Source organism: Stegostoma tigrinum, chromosome 27 (assembly GCF_030684315.1).
Source record: "Stegostoma tigrinum isolate sSteTig4 chromosome 27, sSteTig4.hap1, whole genome shotgun sequence".
NCBI classification, from domain to species: Eukaryota; Metazoa; Chordata; class Chondrichthyes; order Orectolobiformes; family Stegostomatidae; genus Stegostoma; species Stegostoma tigrinum.
The window spans coordinates 39,250,796-39,271,626 of record NC_081380.1 but is presented as its reverse complement, the minus strand read 5'-3'; the positions used below and the strand labels follow the sequence as shown (position 1 = coordinate 39,271,626).

General features: G+C 50.2%; 1 protein-coding gene across 2 annotated transcripts in view; it reads left to right on the top strand.

Annotated features, from left to right (window-relative positions):
- glod4 (glyoxalase domain containing 4) overlaps nt 1–20,494 on the top strand; it is a 57,055-nt gene extending 36,561 nt beyond the window's left edge. For both annotated transcript variants that reach the window (XM_048557204.2, XM_048557203.2), the window contains 4 exons: nt 5,928–6,014; nt 7,142–7,255; nt 11,721–11,807; nt 20,195–20,494. In XM_048557204.2, coding sequence (XP_048413161.1) covers nt 5,928–6,014; nt 7,142–7,255; nt 11,721–11,807; nt 20,195–20,260 — 354 coding nt within the window. In that variant the 3' untranslated portion in view covers nt 20,261–20,494. The remainder of the gene's footprint in view (nt 1–5,927; nt 6,015–7,141; nt 7,256–11,720; nt 11,808–20,194) is intronic.
- Nucleotides 20,495–20,831: the final 337 nt, after the last annotated feature.

Below are 20,831 nucleotides of genomic sequence, written 5' to 3'. Positions count from 1 at the left end.
TGGCGGTGTGTGTGTGTGTGTGCACGTGGCGGTGTGTGTGTGTGTGTGTGCACGTGGCGGTGTGTGTGTGTGTGTGCACGTGGCGGTGTGTGTGTGTGTGTGCACGTGGCGGTGTGTGTGTGTGTGTGTGCACGTGGCTGTGTGTGTGTGTGTGTGCACGTGGCTGTGTGTGTGTGTGTGTGCACGTGGCTGTGTGTGCGTGTGTCTGCACGTGGCGGTGTGTGTGTGTGTGTGTGTGTGCACGTGGCTGTGTGTGTGTGTGCACGTGGCGGTGTGTGTGTGTGCGTGTGTCTGCACGTGGCGGTGTGTGTGTGTGTGTCTGCACGTGTCGGTGTGTGTGTGCACGTGGCTGTGTGTGTGTGTGTGTGTGTGTGTGTGTGCACGTGGCTGTGTGTGTGTGTGTGCACGTGGCTGTGTGTGTGTGTGCACGTGGCTGTGTGTGTGTGTGTGCACGTGGCTGTGTGTGTGTGTGTGTGCACGTGGCTGTGTGTGTGTGTGTGTGCACGTGGCTGTGTGTGTGTGTGTGTGCACGTGGCTGTGTGTGTGTGTGTGCACGTGGCTGTGTGTGTGTGTGCACGTGGCTGTGTGTGTGTGTGTGTGCACGTGGCTGTGTGTGTGTGTGTGTGCACGTGGCGGTGTGTGTGTGTGTGTGTGTGCACGTGGCGGTGTGTGTGTGTGTGTGTGCACGTGGCGGTGTGTGTGTGTGTCTGCACGTGGCGGTGTGTGTGTGTGTGTGTCTGCACGTGGCGGTGTGTGTGTGTGTGTGCACGTGGCGGTGTGTGTGTGTGTGCACGTGGCGGTGTGTGTGTGTGTGCACGTGGCGGTGTGTGTGTGTGTGCACGTGGCGGTGTGTGTGTGTGCACGTGGCGGTGTGTGTGTGTGCACGTGGCGGTGTGTGTGTGTGCACGTGGCGGTGTGTGTGTGTGCACGTGGCGGTGTGTGTGTGTGCACGTGGCGGTGTGTGTGTGTGCACGTGGCGGTGTGTGTGCACGTGGCGGTGTGTGTGTGTGTGCACGTGGCGGTGTGTGTGTGTGTGTGCACGTGGCGGTGTGTGTGTGTGTGTGCACGTGGCGGTGTGTGTGTGTGTGTGCACGTGGCGGTGTGTGTGTGTGTGTGCACGTGGCGGTGTGTGTGTGTGTGTGTGCACGTGGCGGTGTGTGTGTGTGTGTGTGCACGTGGCGGTGTGTGTGTGTGTGCACGTGGCGGTGTGTGTGTGTGTGCACGTGGCGGTGTGTGTGTGTGCACGTGGCGGTGTGTGTGTGTGCACGTGGCGGTGTGTGTGTGTGTCTGCACGTGGCGGTGTGTGTGTGTGTCTGCACGTGGCGGTGTGTGTGTGTGTGTGCACGTGGCTGTGTGTGTGTGTGTGTGCACGTGGCTGTGTGTGTGTGTGTGCACGTGGCTGTGTGTGTGTGCACGTGGCGGTGTGTGTGTGTGTGTGCACGTGGCGGTGTGTGTGTGTGTGTGCACGTGGCGGTGTGTGTGTGCACGTGGCGGTGTGTGTGTGTGTGTGTGTGTGCACGTGGCGGTGTGTGTGTGTGTGTGCACGTGGCGGTGTGTGTGTGTGTGTGCACGTGGCGGTGTGTGTGTGTGTGTGTGTGTGCACGTGGCGGTGTGTGTGCGTGTGTGTGTGTGTGTGTCTGCACGTGGCGGTGTGTGTGTGTGTCTGCACGTGGCGGTGTGTGTGTGCACGTGGCGGTGTGTGTGTGCACGTGGCGGTGTGTGTGTGCACGTGGCGGTGTGTGTGTGCACGTGGCGGTGTGTGTGTGCACGTGGCGGGGTGTGTGTGTGTGTACGTGGCGGTGTGTGCGTGTGTGTGCACGTGGCGGTGTGTGTGTGTGTGTGCACGTGGCGGTGTGTGTGTGTGTGTGCACGTGGCGGTGTGTGTGTGTGTGCACGTGGCGGTGTGTGTGTGCACGTGGCGGTGTGTGTGTGCACGTGGCGGTGTGTGTGTGCACGTGGCGGTGTGTGTGTGTGTGTGCGTGCACGTGGCGGTGTGTGTGCGCGTGTGTGTGTGTGTGTCTGCACGTGGCGGTGTGTGTGTGTGTGTGCACGTGGCGGTGTGTGTGTGTGTGTGCACGTGGCGGTGTGTGTGTGTGTGTGCACGTGGCGGTGTGTGTGTGTGTGTGCACGTGGCGGTGTGTGTGTGTGTGTGCACGTGGCGGTGTGTGTGTGTGTGTGCACGTGGCGGTGTGTGTGTGTGTGTGTGTGCACGTGGCTGTGTGTGTGTGTGTGTGCACGTGGCTGTGTGTGCGTGTGTCTGCACGTGGCGGTGTGTGTGTGTGTGTGTGTGCACGTGGCTGTGTGTGTGTGTGCACGTGGCGGTGTGTGTGTGTGCGTGTGTCTGCACGTGGCGGTGTGTGTGTGTGTGTCTGCACGTGTCGGTGTGTGTGTGCACGTGGCTGTGTGTGTGTGTGTGCACGTGGCTGTGTGTGTGTGTGTGCACGTGGCTGTGTGTGTGTGTGTGCACGTGGCTGTGTGTGTGTGTGTGCACGTGGCTGTGTGTGTGTGTGTGCACGTGGCTGTGTGTGTGTGTGTGTGCACGTGGCTGTGTGTGTGTGTGTGTGCACGTGGCTGTGTGTGTGTGTGTGTGCACGTGGCTGTGTGTGTGTGTGTGCACGTGGCTGTGTGTGTGTGTGCACGTGGCTGTGTGTGTGTGTGTGTGCACGTGGCTGTGTGTGTGTGTGTGTGCACGTGGCTGTGTGTGTGTGTGTGTGCACGTGGCTGTGTGTGTGTGTGTGTGCACGTGGCTGTGTGTGTGTGTGTGTGCACGTGGCTGTGTGTGTGCACGTGGCTGTGTGTGTGTGCATGCACGTGGCTGTGTGTGTGTGTGTGTGCACGTGGCTGTGTGTGTGTGTGTGTGCACGTGGCTGTGTGTGTGTGTGTGTGTGCACGTGGCTGTGTGTGTGTGTGTGTGTGCACGTGGCTGTGTGTGTGTGTGTGTGTGTGCACGTGGCTGTGTGTGTGTGTGTGCACGTGGCTGTGTGTGTGTGTGCACGTGGCTGTGTGTGTGTGCACGTGGCTGTGTGTGTGTGTGTGTGCACGTGGCTGTGTGTGTGTGTGTGTGTGCACGTGGCTGTGTGTGTGTGTGTGTGTGCACGTGGCTGTGTGTGTGTGTGTGTGTGCACGTGGCTGTGTGTGTGTGTGTGTGCACGTGGCTGTGTGTGTGTGTGTGTGCACGTGGCTGTGTGTGTGTGTGTGCACGTGGCTGTGTGTGTGTGTGTGCACGTGGCTGTGTGTGTGTGTGTGCACGTGGCTGTGTGTGTGTGTGTGCACGTGGCTGTGTGTGTGTGTGCACGTGGCTGTGTGTGTGTGTGCACGTGGCTGTGTGTGTGTGTGTGTGCACGTGGCTGTGTGTGTGTGTGTGTGCACGTGGCTGTGTGTGTGTGGCTGTGTGTGTGTGTGCACGTGGCTGTGTGTGTGTGTGTGCACGTGGCTGTGTGTGTGCGTTTGTGGCGGTGTGTGTGCGTGTGTGTGTGTGTGTGCACGTGGCGGTGTGTGTGCGCGTGTGTGTGTGTGCGTCTGCACGTGGCGGTGTGTGTGTGTGTCTGCACGTGGCGGTGTGTGTGTGTGTGTCTGCACGTGGCGGTGTGTGTGTGTGTGTGTCTGCACGTGGCGGTGTGTGTGTGTGTGTGTCTGCACGTGGCGGTGTGTGTGTGTGTCTGCACGTGGCGGTGTGTGTGTGTGTCTGCACGTGGCGGTGTGTGTGTGTGTCTGCACGTGGCGGTGTGTGTGTGTGTCTGCACGTGGCGGTGTGTGTGTGTGTCTGCACGTGGCGGTGTGTGTGTGTGTCTGCACGTGGCGGTGTGTGTGTGTGTGTGTCTGCACGTGGCGGTGTGTGTGTGTGTGTGTCTGCACGTGGCGGTGTGTGTGTGTGTGTCTGCACGTGGCGGTGTGTGTGTGTGTCTGCACGTGGCGGTGTGTGTGTGTGCACGTGGCGGTGTGTGTGTGTGCACGTGGCGGTGTGTGTGTGTGCACGTGGCGGTGTGTGTGTGTGTGCACGTGGCGGTGTGTGTGTGTGTGCACGTGGCGGTGTGTGTGTGTGTGTGCACGTGGCGGTGTGTGTGTGTGTGTGCACGTGGCGGTGTGTGTGTGTGTGTGCACGTGGCGGTGTGTGTGTGTGTGTGCACGTGGCGGTGTGTGTGTGCACGTGGCGGTGTGTGTGTGTGTGTCTGCACGTGGCGGTGTGTGTGTGTGTGTCTGCACGTGGCGGTGTGTGTGTGCACGTGGCTGTGTGTGTGTGTGTGCACGTGGCGGTGTGTGTGTGCACGTGGCTGTGTGTGTGTGTGTGCACGTGGCGGTGTGTGTGTGCACGTGGCTGTGTGTGTGTGTGTGTGCACGTGGCTGTGTGTGTGTGTGTGCACGTGGCGGTGTGTGTGTGCACGTGGCGGTGTGTGTGTGTGTGCACGTGGCGGTGTGTGTGTGTGTGCACGTGGCGGTGTGTGTGTGTGTGCACGTGGCGGTGTGTGTGTGTGTGCACGTGGCGGTGTGTGTGTGTGCACGCGGCTGTGTGTGTGTGTGTGTGTGTGTGTGTGCACGTGGCGGTGTGTGTGCGCGTGTGTGTGTGTGTGTCTGCACGTGGCTGTGTGTGTGTCTGCACGTGGCGGTGTGTGTGTGTGTGTGCACGTGGCGGTGTGTGTGTGCACGTGGCGGTGTGTGTGTGTGTGTGTACGTGGCGGTGTGTGTGTGTGTGCACGTGGCGGTGTGTGTGTGTGCACGCGGCTGTGTGTGTGTGTGTGTGTGTGCACGTGGCGGTGTGTGTGCGCGTGTGTGTGTGTGTGTCTGCACGTGGCAGTGTGTGTGTCTGCACGTGGCGGTGTGTGTGTGTGTCTGCACGTGGCGGTGTGTGTGTGTGTGTGTACGTGGCGGTGTGTGTGTGTGTGCACGTGGCGGTGTGTGTGTGTGTGTGTGCACGTGGCGGTGTGTGTGTGTGTGTGTGCACGTGGCGGTGTGTGTGTGTGTGTGTGCACGTGGCGGGGTGTGTGTGTGTGTGTGTGCACGTGGCGGTGTGTGTGTGTGCACGTGGCGGTGTGTGTGTGTGCACGTGGCGGTGTGTGTGTGTGTGCACGTGGCGGTGTGTGTGTGTGTGCACGTGGCGGTGTGTGTGTGTGTGCACGTGGCGGTGTGTGGGTGTGTGTGTGTGTGCACGTGGCGGAGTGTGTGTGTGTGCACGTGGCGGAGTGTGTGTGTGTGCACGTGGCGGAGTGTGTGTGTGCACGTGGCGGAGTGTGTGTGTGCACGTGGCGGTGTGTGTGTGCACGCGGCGGTGTGTGTGTGTGTGTGCACGCGGCGGTGTGTGTGTGTGTGCACGCGGCGGTGTGTGTGTGTGTGTGTGCACGCGGCGGTGTGTGTGTGTGTGTGTGTGCACGCGGCGGTGTGTGTGTGTGTGTGTGTGTGCGCGTGTGTGTGAGAGAGAGAGATATAACGTAGATATCCTGAAACCACAGCACCTCACTGTAACAGTGGTGGGGTCGGAGAGGGTGGGCTGCGGGCTTGGCCACCCCTTGACTGTAAATCCAGCTGGCTGTCGGGTTTCAATAAAGAGGGAGTTCATACAGAGTGTGCCACCTGAACCGCAGCACTCCAAATCCCCTTCCCCGCCCACCAGAGCCCGTTCAGTCTCTCTGGTGATATCAAGGACAGCAGCGCAACATACACCCACTTGGACAGAATGATGTTGCTTCCCTGGCATATTTGCCGAGGTTACCCACTATTTGTATTCATTTAGCGACTGTAACATCAACAAACCATTGCAGGGAGCTTTGGAGGAATGTTTTCAAACAGAATGTGACTGCCAGCTGCGTTGAGAGATATTAGAACCAAGCACTTGCTCAAAAGAAGTAGGTTCTTTTTAAAACTTAAATTCAAATGTCCTGTCAGGTAGTTGACATGGTACAGTCTTTGTTTTCTGTCTTATTCTGATGTTGCAGTGCAAGCTGGAGCTGCAGGATATTGGCAGCCCTGTGGATCATGGCTCTGCTTACGGAAGAATAGCTTTCTCTTGCCCGAGAGAGCAGGTAAGGTGGGGGAGCGGCTGACACACACGTGTCCGCTGCAATTACAACATCCTGGGGGGGAGGGGTGTGCGGCGGCGGGGGGGTGGTGGGGTGCGACGGCGGCGGGGGGGGTGCGGCGGGTGGGTGGGTGGTGGGACCCATCTCGGTGGAACTGCATCTTCTTCTTTTTTGAAAAGCCCGGAAGCGGGAGGAGTCGCGTCGCAAGGCAAACAGAGGTGAACCAAAAGGAATCTGTGCTGTTTCAGTCTTGTTTCTCCCCGCCACCCCCCACCCAACCCTAAAAGATTGCTCGAAGAGGTTGGGATTGTCCACCTTGTCGTGGGAGACTCAGGGTAAACACGATACAGACTTAGCCTGGGTAGAGAGGGAAAGCCTGTTCCCATTTGCTGATGGCACACGGACAGCACAGAACACTGATTTAAAACCTTGAGTAAGAGATGCAGGGAGAATGTGAGGAAGAACTTCTGTTTGTGCAGCAAGTGATAAATGAGCTGGAACACCCGTCCCACGAGGATGGTGGCATCGGGCACAATTTAATGATTTTGAAAGGAAATCAGATGAGTGAAGTAAGCTTGCAGGGTTTATGAGATAAAAGTGGAGGAATGGGACTGATGGATTGCTTTGTGGGTAGCCAGCATTGACTTGATAGGTCACTTTGCTGCCTCCTGTTGCCGTGCGTGACTGTTAAATGATGGGGCGATTTATATCGATGTGGCTGAATGGCCTCCTCTTGTTCTAGAGTGTGGTTGGGCGAATACGAATTAAATTAAAATAAACGATTAAATTCACCTGGGTGTACACTGGATATGAGTGCGACCCAGTGGGCCCCGACACAAACTGCTGAAAGACCACAGGAAGTTCTCCACCCCAGACTACCCCCCCCCCACCAATGTTTACTCCCAACAGTCAGTACAGCGCAGAGTCCAGCTTTGGTGTAGATGCTGTCTCTGTCGGAACATTCAGATTTGTCCGTGGACAGATGGGGAAGACCCAGAATGGTTGCTGTCATTGTCTGCCCGAGCAACTGACGACAATTTAAAGTTTTATTTTCCTTTTGCATGCATTCACATTCTGTACGGAACGGTCCAGGTCTAAACAAAAATTGCTCAATCTTTGTTTAAATTAAGTTGCCTGCTATCGAGTCCCAAATGAAGAAGGAAAATCAGAGGATCCTGACTCCGTTGGTGAGCTTGGACACTCCGGGAAAAGCAACAGTCGAGGTTGTGATCCTGGCAGATCCGGTGAGTGGCGCCTGTGGGTTTCTAGTGCCCTGGGTGGGGCAGTGGGTTGCCACGTGACTGGGGTAATTACTGGCACCCAGCAAATGTCCAAAGGGATTCTGGAAGGTAACCTGCTTATCAGTTCCATCCACTGTCTTATACTGAAGCAATGCATCATCTGTGTACTCTGAGATAACAAGGTGTAGAGCTGGATGAACACTGCAGGCCGAGCAGGAAAGCTGACGTTTCGAGCCTAGACCCTTCTTCAGAAAAAGAAGGGTCTAACCCCGAAACGTCAGCTCTCCTGCTCCTATGATGCCGCTTGGCCTGCTGTGTTCATCCAGCTCTACACCTTGTTATCTCAGATTCTCCAGCATCTTACTGTCTCTGTACGCTGCCAGGTTTCCATCTGGCAATGCCTCTGTTAAAGGTATTGTAACATTTTTCTATATTTACAAGGGAGAGATGGTGGCATTATATTAATGCCACTGGACTAGTAGTCACTAGTCACTGGGCTGAAGGGCCTGTTCTGCACTGTGTGGTTTACTAGTAAAGACATGAGTTCAAATCCCATTGTGGTAGCCGGTGGAATTTAGACTCATTTCAAAATAATCGTTAGTCTTACAAATGGTGACAATGAAATACCATTGATTCTTGCAACAAAACTCCTTCTGGTTCACTATTGCCCTTCAGAAAAGGAATAATATTTTTTCCCTGGCGCATTTGCCCTGATTTCCAAGGTTATCTGCAACTTGCAACACCTTTCACTCCAAGAAATATCCCAGAGGACCATTCACAAATAGAATGTGACGCCAAGCCACATTAGGAGATATTGAAATAAAAACAAAATTTTACAGGAAATCTGAAACAAACAAACACAGAGATTGCGGGAGAAACTCAGCAGGTCTGGCAGCATTTGTGGGGAGAGAAACAGTTCATGTTTCGAATCCAGTATGATTAGTTCTGTTGGTTCTAAGGGCACCATGGTCGCCCAGTGGTTAGCTCTGCTGCCTCAGAGCCCCAGGGACCCAGATTCGATTCCAGCCCTCGGGCGACTGACTGTGTGGAGTTTGCAGGTTCTCCCCATGTCTGCGTGGGTTTCCTCCAGGTGCTCTGGTTTCCTCCCACAGTCCAAAGACGTGCAGACTAGGTGGATTGGCCATGCTAAATTGCCCATAGTGTTCAGGGATGTGGAGCTTAGGTGGGTTATACGAGGATGGGTCAGCTTGTTGGGCTGAAGGGCCTGTTTCCACACTGTAGGGATTCTACGATTATTGTCTCCACTGACGCTGCTGGACCTGCTGAATTTCTCCAGCATTCTGCATTTGTTTCAGATTTCCATTTGTTTTATTTTAATGTCCAGCACTTTATTTTTACTCCTGCTACCCTCACCTGGTTTGACCGACCTGTGACTGCAGCGTTTGGAAATAGCCAGCACAGCACTCGTTAAAGGGGCATTCAAGGTCGGGCAACAAATGCTGGTGTTGCCCACATCCTGTGAAATAATTATTTTAAAATAAAATGCCTTGCAGCCAATGAACTAATGTTGACGAGTGGCCACGGTTCCCATGTCGACAATGCAGCAACCAATTTCTGCACAGCAAGCTCTCACAGACAGCAATGTGATAATGCATCCGATAATCCATATCCCAGGAAAGATAATGACCATGTTAAAGATGGTACAGATGCAATTTGTATTTGAAGTGAGGTGCAGGAAGGGAGGTGCTCTGGGGGTGCTTGTGCGGGGATTTTTGGAAGTGATGGGACTGATTAACAAGGGGTTAATAAAGGTATGGGATTTTTAAAAATAAAAATGCAGAATACACAGACCACAAAGGGAAGGCACACCTGGTATACAATTCCAGTTTATCCCCGGCTGGAGGCTGTCCTTCAATCTGGGCAGTACATTTTGGGAGTGCCAGGAGAGAGAGATTTTGGGTGACGTGGATAGAGAGGGAGAGCAATCTTTGTTTTCTCATTTGAATAGAGTTGGCAGAGAAGAGATTGGATAGAGGTTCTTAAAGTCGTGAAATGTTTTGACAGAAAAAATAAGAAGGAAGCATTTCTAATGGCTGACTGAACAGGTTTAAAGTAATTAACAAACGGACCAGAGACCATGTGTGAACAAGCTTTTTACACATTGAGTAGTTATGATTTAGACTAGGATAAATCGATTTTTAATGGGTTAGGGAATCGAGGCTTAAGGGGAAAAGGAAGCAAAGTGGAGTTGAGGGTTGTCAGATCAATCAGCCATGATCTAGACTCTCCAGCTAGGGATTTAGATCTTCTCAAAACGATCCTGTCAAGTGCCTGAGGAATTTTGAACTTTCACGAGAAAATCTGGAGTTATAGGAAAAGGCAGCAAAGGTGAGTTGAGGGTTATCAGATTTGCCGTGATTTTGCTGAATGGCCTTCTGCTCCCACGTCTTATAGTCTGATGATTTTGTATACATAACCCGGTGGTTACAGGATCAAAGGGGAAAGAGTCAGGTTGTGGAACTAACTGGATGGCTGTCGAAAGAGCTGGCACAGACATGATGGGTCAAATGGCCACATTGAACTCAATGCAATAATATCCACAAAGCGGTAGTTAAAAGTTCTGCCTCCTGGATTGTTCTGAACGTCAGTCAGGCTGAGCAGGATAGCTGCAGAGTGTGTGATCAGAATCGAGGGAAGGATTGGAGACGTGCCATCTGTTCAGACGGCACGTGATGGAACTTCAGAATGGACCGAGTGGAGTCAGCGACACATTTACAAGATTTATTTCATCAAATTAACTGTTTTCTTGATGAATATGTATCTGGTGGTTGTGCTGTGCCTGAAATAATAGGCTTTTGATTTGTTTCTTCAAATTCTCAGTCATCCCTAGTTCATAACATTCTCGTCTTGTCTCTGGACCTGAACGGACTGGACGGGGCAGCACGGCATGGAGGGAGGGGTAGTCTCTCCTCTTGTTTGGGTACATGGCTTTGAAGGGCTGGGGAGATCTCCCATTGCCCACAGTCAGATCATTTAGTCATTTCACCTCCTTGCTGTTTGTGGGAGCTTGCTTTGCCTAAATGACCTGTCCTTCTACTTCCCGCATCGCCACAGTGACCACATTTCAGTAACACTATATTAGCTGAAAAGTGTAACAACATCAGTCATAGGAGCAGGAGTAGACCATTCAGCCCTTCGAGCCTTTCCACTGTCCAATATGATGTGACTGCAGTTTGGCTTCAACTGCATTTTCCTGCCCGCTCCCCATATCCCTCAGTTCCTTGAGAGACCAAAGACCTGACCACCCCAACCTTCTGCAATGGAGACTCCCAAACCTTCTAGATTAGGGAGAATTCAGAAAATTCACAGCCTTTCCAATGGGCCAAGTTCTCCTCCCCTCCATCATAAATGATCATCCCCTTATCCTGTGGCATTGCCCCTCTGGGGAGGGCACAACCCTGGGGTCGGTGGTGGTGACGAATATTTCCCATTGTTGCCCATGTCACTATCTTTCAGAAATGAGTGAATGGACTCCATTTACTCAGTCTGTCATCTGAAGACAACTCTCTCGTTCCAGTTGTAACGATACTGCCTCCAATGCCGTGATACTGATTGTAGGTGATCAGCCATGTTCATAATGAATGGTGGTGCTGGCTCGAAGGGCCAAATGGCCTACTCCAGCACCTATTGTCTATTGTCTATACAAGACCAGTTCTGGGTGTGAAAGGCCCAATGTATGTTGTCCATCATTCATGGGATAGATCCTCTGTCTCCTACTGTCAAGCCAATTTTGTATCCACTTGACCCAATCTCTCCCATGAGGTCTAACTTTACTAATCAGACTACCATTCTAACGTCCATGTAGACAACCTCTACTGCTGTAGCTTCATCAATCTTTTTGTTCGCGCCCTCAGAAAACTCATTTAAGTTTGTGAGACACGATTTACCCCACGCACAAAGCAATGCTGACTATCCCTAACCAGTCCTTGCCTTTCCAAATGCATGTAAATCCTGTCCCTCCGAACCCCCGCCAACGACTTACCAGCACTGATGTCAGACTCACCAGTCTGTAGTTCCCAAGTGTCTCCTTGCAGCCTTTCTTAAATGAAGACACAACATTAGCCACCGTCCAGTCTTCTGACACCTCACCTGTAGCTACAGATAATAGGAATAACTTGGCTGGTGGCTAACAATGGGTAGTGTGTGATAGCAAACCGTGTGATAACGAGGCCTGTGTGCGGGTTGGGGTAAGGACATGGGAGAGCTCAAGCCCTAAAGTTGCATTTGTATAGCTCCTTTTGTGATCGTATGCGGGTTATCAGATGGAAGGGTGCCCAGGCCCTGACCTACCAGGACGATGAACTTTGCCCCCCTTTCCCTCCAGTGCCATTTTGTTAACAAGCCCTCCTGACCGGGGGTGAGTTGGGCTTCGTATTAGCCGATGGTCAGGGATGACTGGGGTTATACGCAGATTCTGAAGTCTCTGACCTCTGCTTTGAACCATCAGGATGGCCATGAAATTTGCTTTGTGGGTGAGGAGGCTTTCCGTGACCTTTCCAAAATGGATCCCGCTGGCAACAAGCTACTGGAGAATGTGAGTGCACAAAGTTCTAACCTTTGCTGTCTAGACTGTAGCGTTAAGCTGTGTGGACACACAGCTCCTCACTGAGAATTGTGCTCCCCTTTCTTTCCCATTCTTCCCCCCACCCAATCCCGCTCACGTTTTGTTACAGCAGAGTAAAATCATTGGCCTTTCTCTGGCTTGCATAATTCAATCACCCCCTCAGTCCTGATACTGATCTTCAAAAGAGCTTTTAAGCTACTCCACCTCCTTTCTGTCTCACTGTAGCTGCGCAAAATGTTTTTGTTTTCATTTGAACGTAATGAATTTGGGAAGGGTAGCCCACTCATGTTATCGTAACAAAAGAGAAGCAAGGCACAGGAACAGGCCCTTTGGCCCTCCGAGCCTGTGCCGATCATCGTGCCCTAACTAAACTAAAAAACAAACCTTCTGCCCTTATTTGGTCCATATCCCTGTATTCCCTCCCTACTCATGTAACCATCCAGATGCCTCTCAAATGTCACCAGTGTGTCTGCTTCCACCACCACCTCTGGCAGTACATTCCAGGCTCCTGCCACACACACTGCGTGAAAAACTTTCCTTGCACATCTCCCTTAAACTTCCCCCCCCCTCGCCTTGAACCTGTGCCCCCTTGTAATTGAAACTTGAAATCTTAGGGGGGAAAACACCTCTGACTATCCATCCTATCTATGTCTGACATTACTTTGTAGACCTCTATAAGGTCACCTCTCAGCTGCTGTCTTTCCAGTGAAAACAATTCTAGTCTTTTTAGCCTTTCCTCACAGTCAATGCCCAGGAGACCAGGCAATATCCTGGTGAACCTTCTTTACACTTTCTCCAAAGCTCCCACATCTTTCTGGTAATATGGTGACCAAAACGGCACACAGTACTCCAAATGTGGCTTAACGAGGGTTTTATATCACTAACATGTTTTGCTAACTCTTGTAGTCCATGCCCCGGGCGATGAAGGCCAGCATGCCGTATGCCTCCTTATTCACCTTGGCTACCTGTGTTGCCACTTTCAGGGAACTGTGGACCTGCACACCCAGAAAATGTACATTAATGCTCCTAAGGGTTCTGCCATTTACAGTACGATTCACACCTAAATTTGACCCTTCAAAACGCATCACCTCGCATTTGCCTGGGTTTAACTCCGTCTGCCATTTCTGTGCCCAAGTCGCCAATCTTAGAATTAGAATCCCTACAGTGTGGAAACAGGCCCTTTGGCCCAGCAAGTCCACACCGACTCTCATAGCATCCCACCCAGACCCATCCCCTTAATCTACACATCCCTGAACACTACATGCAATTTAGCATGGCCAATCCACCTAACCTGCACATCTTTGGACTGTGGGAGGAAACCGGAGCACCCAGAGGAAACCCACGCAGACACGGGGAGAATGTGCAAACTCCACACAGACAGTCACCCGAAGGTGGAATCGAACCCGGTCCTGGCGCTGTGAGGCTGCAGTGCTAACCACTGAGCCACCGTGCCACTCTATCTATATCTTGTTGTATCCTTTCACAACCATGCTGCCTGTTGCTAACTAGTCCATTTTCTTCTAAATGCACATATGTCCTGTCCCTCAGTATCTTCTCCAAGAGCTTCCCCACCAGAGATGTCAGGCTCACCGGCCTATATTTTCCTGGATTATCCCTGCTCCCTCCCTTAAATAAGGGAATAGCATTGGCTAATCTCCAGTCTTCTGGAACCTTGCCTGTGGTCTTCTAGCGAAGTCTGACAAGGATGCCTGAGACAGAATGGAGCACGTAATGATCATATATTAATTAAGGGATACTTGGGCTATCAGTTGACTGAGTGTGAATGTGGGGAGCAATAACTGATGATATTGGAGGTTACGGTGTGTCAACTCAGTCATACATCATGAAGACAGACCCTTTGGTCCAACTTGTCCATGCTGACCAGTTTTCCTAAACTAAGCTCGTCCCATTTGCCTGTGTTTGGCCCATATCCCTCTAAACCTTTCCTATTCGTGTTCCTGTCCAAATGTCTTTTAAATGTTGTAATTGTACCTGCATCTACCGCTTCCTCTAGCAACTAGTTTCATGTATGCACCACCCTCTAGAAAAAGTTGCTCCTCAGGGTCCCATTTAAATCTTTCTGCTCTCACTCTAAACCTATGCCCTCTAGTTTTGAACTTCCCTACCCTGGGGAAAAAACCTTTTGCTATTCACCTTACCTATGCCTTGCATGATTTTTATAAACCTCTATAAGTTCAGCCCTCCACCACCTACAGTCTGATGATAAGGTCCCATCTTATCTAGCCTCTCGTTAAAACTCGAACCCTGCAGGCTCAGCAACATTCAGATGCAAGTATATGACTGGAATTTTAAGGAAAATTACTGGAGAAACTCAGCAGGTCGGGCAGAATCTATGGAGAGGGAAACAGTTAACATTTCGAGGAGTGTATGACTTTTCAGACCTGAAAGGGGCTGGTTGTTTTTATGCAGATGATAGAAGGGGAGGAGGAACAAGTGAAACAGATTGAGCTCAGAGCAGAAAACAAAGTGAGGGATAATGGCAGTAAGGGAGTGATGGAGATGTAAAACAGGTGTCAATGTATGATTGAAAAGGAGAAAATGGGTTGTCTCTGCTGTCAGCAAGATATGGGGAGGAGAAGGTGAATGTGAGAAAAATGGAATTACATAGGGTTATACTCCTGAAGTTGTGGAACTTAATATTGAGTCCGAGGAGGCCGTAAAATGCCTAAGTGAGAAATGAGGTTTTGTTCCTCAAGTTTATGTTGAACTCCATTGAAACGCTGTCACAGGACCAGGAGGGCGGTATAAGCATGGGAGTGTAAGGTGTTTTATTGAAATCAGAAGCAATTGGAAGATCAGCATAAAAGTACACCATTTTCCAGCCCTTTGCAATTTTTAAGACGTCATATCGGACTCGACATTTCAACTCTGTATCTTGAATTCTAGTCCTGATGACTGCAGGACAAAAAGCTTAGAGTTTGTGTCCAATAATGTTTTAAGTTCTGTAGTACCAAGACAGACCAGAACTGGACACAGTTTTCCAGAAATGATCTCCCCAGTGCCCTGTATCACTGAAACATAATCTGTCCACTTAAAAATAAAATTCTCTGAACTGTTTCAGAGCAAATCATAGAACTGCTACAGCCAGTCGGCCCATTGAGTTCATACTGACCCTCCAAAGAGCATCCCACCCAGACCTCTACCCTATTACCCTGCATTTCATATGGTTAATCCACCCAGCCTGCACATCCCTAGACACGATGGGGCAATTTCTGATGGCCAATCCATCCTAACCTGCACATCTTTGGACTGTGGGAGAAAACCGGGCCACCCAGAGGAATCTTAGGCAGGTACAATGTGCAAATTCCATGCACAGTCGCCCGAGGGTGGAACCGAACCCAGGTCCATGGCGCTGTGAGGCAGAAGTGCTAACCACTGAGCCACTGTCGAGTGAATAAGCGAATAATGATTTAAAGATAGTCAGTGAGAAGTGGGGAGAGAGAGGGGAAGGTGAGTCATGAGCTTTCTGAAGGTGATTGTTTTGCTGTTGATGTTGGTCAGTGACACAGCTGGAGGGGTTCAATATGGGAGGAAAGACACAAGCTGAGGCTGTGCCATTAATGCAGGTGCAAAGGAAAGACCACAGAACTGAAGGGGTTGAAGAGGTTGAGAAGGCATGCAAACTGGACATAATTGCAGAGCTGGTGTGCATTCAGGATGAGAAATTTGATGATATGAGTGGATGGGCCATGCTAACTTACCCATAATGTCCGGGGATGTGCAGGCTAGGTGGATCAGCCATGGAAAATGCAGGGTAATAAGGCAGGGGGTCTGGATCTGGGTGGAAGACAGTAAGGACTGCAGATGCCAGAAACTAGAGTCAATACGTGTGGAGCTGGAAAAGCACAGCAGGTCAGACAGCATCCAAAAAGCAGCAAAGTCAGTGTTTCAGGCTGAAACCCTTTGTCGGGACTGGGTCTGCATGGGATGGTTTTCGGAGGGTCAGCATGAACTCAACGGGCCAAATACCCTGCTTCTACACTGTAGGGATTCCATGATTCCTTGATGCATCTTGGTGTTTTATATTTTTGAGGTTATGTTTCAGTGATACAGGGCACTGGGGAGATCATATCAGGAATACTGTGTCCAGCTCTGATCTGTCTTGGTACTACAGATTTGATTAATCCATTAAATACAGTCCATGAGGCATGTTTGATCTTGAATTAGCATTGGGAAAGAAGTGTGCAGTGCAGACAAGGAACAGCGCACTTTCTGAAGTTTTGTGGGAAATATTAGACCAATGTATATCTCTCTCTGTTATATATGATGATTTTTAACTCCAAAGTGGGAAATATCATTGTTTTACAGGCCGCAGCGTGTTGCACCATTGGGAACCATTGTGACTGGTGTCTGTTACTGTGTGACGTTTACTTTTGGTTAGGCTCAATGAAGGGCTGATGATTGACAACCATGGGTTGTATTATTTAAGCCCTCTCGGTTTTTCATGTACCTTACCCATAAGACATAGGAGCAGAAATTAGGCCATTCAGCCCATCGGGTCTGCTCTGCCAATCAATCATACCTAATAATTTCCTCAACCCCATTCTCCTGCTTTCTCCCCATAATCCTTAATCCCCTTGACAATCAACAACCTATCTATCTCAGTCTTAAAAATACTCAATGACCTTCCCCCCCCCCCCCCACAGCTTTCTGTGGCAGTGAATTCCATAGGTTCACCACAGTCTGGCTGAAGAAGTTTCTCCTTATCTCTGATCTAAAAGGTCTTCCCTTTACTCTAAGGCTGTGCCCTCTGGTCCTAGACTCTCCTACCAATGGAATCATCTTCCCAACATCCATTTTGTCCAGGCCATTCAGTATTCTGAAAGTTTCAATTAGATCCCCCTTCATCCTTCTAAATTCCAGAGTCCTCAAATATTTCTCATATGTTAAGCTTTCCAATCCTGGGTCCATTCTCATGAACCTCCTGTGATCCTGCTCCAGGGCCCGTACATCCTTCCTGAGATATGGGGCCCAAAACTGCACACAATACTCTAAATGTGGCCTGACCAGAGCCTGATAAAGCCTCAGTTGTACATCCCTGCTTTTATATTCAAGACCTCTCAAAATAAATGCCAACATTGCATTTGCCTTCCTGACTCAACCTGCAAGTTTACCTCGAGAGAATCCTGGACGAGAACTCTCAAGTCTCTCTGCACTTCAGATTTCTGAATTTTCTCCCCATTTAGAAAATAGTCCATGCTTTTGTTCTTCTTACCAAAGTGCATGACCTCACACTTTCTCACATTGAACTTCATCTGCCACTTCTTTGCCCACTCTCCAAACCATCCAAATCCTTCGGTAGCCTCCCCTCCTCCTCAATACTACCTGTCCCTCCACCTATCTTTGTATTGTCTGCAAACTAAGCCAGAATACCCACAGTTCCTTCATCGAGATCATTAATGTATAAAGTGAAAAGTTGTGGTCCGAGCACTGACCCTTGTGGAACACCACTTGTCACCAGCTGCCATCCTGAGAAAGGCCCTTTTATCCTCACTCTCTGCTCTCTGCCAGACAGCGAATCTTCTTTCCACGCTAGCACTGTGCCTCGAACACCATGGGCCCTTATCTTACTCAGCAGCCTCCTGTGTGGCACCTTGTCAAAGGCCTTCTTGAAGTCCAGGTAGATAACATCCATTGGCTCTCCTTGGTCTACCCTGTTCATTACTTCCTGAAAGAATTCTAGCAGATTTGTCAGGTATGACCACCCCACCCCCCTTGATGTAACCTTGTTGACTTTGCCCTATTTTACTGTACGTTTCCAAATATTCAGAAATCTTCTCCGATACAATGGACTCCAAAATCTTACCCGCGACTGAGGTTAGGCCAATCGACCTGTAATTTTCTATATTTTGCTTTACTCCCTTTTTGAACAGGGGTGTCACATTAGCAATTTTCCAGTCCTCTGGAATCCTCCTTGACTCTAGTGATTCCTGAAAGATCACCACTAACATTTCCACTCTCTCTTCAGCTATCTCCTTTAGAACTCTGGAGCATAGTCTATCTGGTCCAAGTGATTTATCCAGTTACAGGCCAATTAGTTTTACTTTCACCTTTTCCTTGGTGATGGCCAGCACACTCAGCTCTCCCCCCCGACTCTGTTGAATTTTTGGGATATTACTCGTGCCTGCCACTCTGAAGGCTGAGGCGAAGTAATTATTCAGTTCCTCAGCCATTTCCTTGTTCCCCACTACTATCTCTCCACCATCATTTTCCAGTAGTCTAATGTCCATTTTTGCCCTTTAAATGCCTAACGAAACTCTTAGTCTTCATTTATATTACTGGCTACCCCATTAAGGTTTTAACCAACCATTAAGCAGCTGAACCCATGCTGGCTGCTGGCGTGAGAGTTATCGATAGAAACTGGGACATGATCCCAGATCTCTTCTCCCTGGAGTTGTTTGGAAGTGAGTCAATGAGGTGGGAATCTGAGGTAGTTAAAAACCGGTAACTAAAGGACCTTAAGTTGCGAGAATGTGTAACCTTTAACCATGTTTGTGAGCCTTGATAAATGGGTGAGAATCAGAACTGACTAATATTATTACTCTAGTATTGCATGCATTTGTGGTCTTCCTACCTCAGGAAGGATTTACTTCCCTTTAAAGGGAGTGTAATGAAGGTTCACTAGGCTGATACCAGGGATGGCAGGACTGTCCTAAAGGAGAGGATTTTTTAGATCCCCTACAGTGTGGAAACAGGTCCTTTGTCCAACAAGTCCACACTGCCCCTTGGAGCATCCCACCCAGACCCATCCCCCTATAACCCACACACCCCTGAATACTACGGGCAATTTAGCATGGCCGATCCACCTAGCCTACACATCTTTGAACTGTGGGAGGAAACCGGAGGAAACCCACGCACACGCAGGGAGAATGTGCAAACTCCACAGTCACCCGAGGCTGGAATCGAACCTGGGTCCCTGGCGCCGTGAGGCTGCAGCACGAACCACTGTGCTGCCCCCAGTTGGTTTGACTCGGCCGGTATTCACTAACATTTAGAAGGATGAGAGGGGATCTGATTGAAATGTATAAAATTCTAACTGTGCTGGACAGATTTTATGCAGGGAGGATGCTTCCCCTGGATGGGGAGTCTAGAGCCAGGGGTCGGGGTCACAGTCACAGGACACAGGATAAACCACTGAGGCCTGAGATGAGGATACATTTCTTCACTCAGGGGGTTCATGAACATGTGGAAGTCTCTGCCATGGAAGGCTGTGCAGCCCCAAGTCACTGAATATATTCCACGAAGAGATTCTTCTTTTTAGATATTAAGGGCATGAAGGGGTAAGGAAGAAGGTGGGGAAAATGGCGTTGCCATACGTGACCGGGCATAATCATAGTGAGTGGTGGAACAGACTCAAAGGGCTGAATGGCCTACTCCTGTTCCTGTTGTGTTAAATTGTAATTCTGGTTTAAAGTTTAACAGGAGGTTACGAGCCATTGCAAAATCCCATGTTGGGGTGTCAGTGTTCCTGTGCCTTTCCATGTTGATCCCTCTCCTCTACCAAGTGAATTAGAAAAATAGGAAAGCATCTTTAATTTTTCTTCATGGGATGCGGGCATCGCTGGTGGTAAACTCAACATCATTGCCCATCCCTAATTTACCTTGAGCTAGGCAGCCTGCTTGGCCATGTCTGAGGGCAGTTAAGAGTTGACCACAGTGGGTCTGGAGTCACATATAGGCCAGACAAGGTTGAGGACGGAAGATTTCTTTCCCTAAACATCATCCGTGAAGCAGATGGGTTTGATGACAATTGTTGATAGCTTCACTGTCAATGTCAAACCAGTCCAGCTTTGTTTCCAGCTTTGTTTCCACGTTCCTTTAAAAATGAATTAATTGTATTGTGCCTTGAGTCCAGGACAGTTTGGCCACTTACGGAATACTGCGTTCAGTTCTGCTCTTCCTGTTATGGGCAAGCTAATGTTAAACTTCAAAAGGTTTGGAAAAAATATTCTCAGATGTTGCTGGCGTGGAGGGTTTGAGCCATCGGGAGACTCTGAATAGGCTGGGCCTGTTTTCCTTGGAGCGTCAGAGGCTGGGGTGGGGGGGGGGTCCTTTAGAGGTTAATAAAATCATGAGGGTCACGGATAAGGGTGAATAGACAAGGGTCTGTTCCCTGGAGTGTGATAGTCCATAACTGGAGGGCCTGGGTTCAAAATGAGAGGGGTAAGGTATAGAAGGGACCTAAGGGGGTAGCTTTTCCACACAGAGGGTGGTGCATGTATGGAATGAGTGACATTACCACTTTGGCATCGTCTCCCCACGTGGATGTCTAATCCCCTAATAGTCCATTTTTTGAGTTGGTTGGAAGGAATAAGTGTGCTTTTCTTTCTCAACAGTCTATAGCAGAAGACAAAAGCGATGAATGGTTTGCAAAACACCGCAGACCGAAGCCATCTGCGTAACCTGGGCAGGGACTGCCCAAGCACGCCCCCTGCTGTGACTGACTGGTGTTGGAAGGTTTTGGGTCCTCCTTTCAGTCCCACAGAGAGAGACTGAGGAACGACAGTCATAAGAAGCCTTTCATCACCGAGTATGTTCTCTGAAGCAAATCACCTGTCTCCCATTCTTGCTTTCAAGTACAGTGAACAAAAATAGTTTCAAAAGTTGTCTCCAAAATAAAGTCTCAAGTTGGATGATATTGTTTCCATGGTTGATTTCCTCAATGCTGCTCTCGCTTCCCCACCCTTACCTAAAAAAAAGACAGGCCAAATAGTTAATAAAATGTGAGGCTGGATGAACACAGCAGGCCAAGCAGCATCTCAGGAGCACAAAAGCTGACGTTTCGGGCCTAGACCCTTGGCCTGCTGTGTTCATCCAGCCTCACATTTTATTATCTTGGAATCTCCAGCATCTGCAGTTCCCATTATCTCTGAGGCCAAATAGTTAGTCAGGTTAGGCCAAAGGTTCCACTTCATTGATGTTAGGTGCTTGTCCGTTGTGACTAGTTTGGAAATGGGTGCTTCATATTGCACT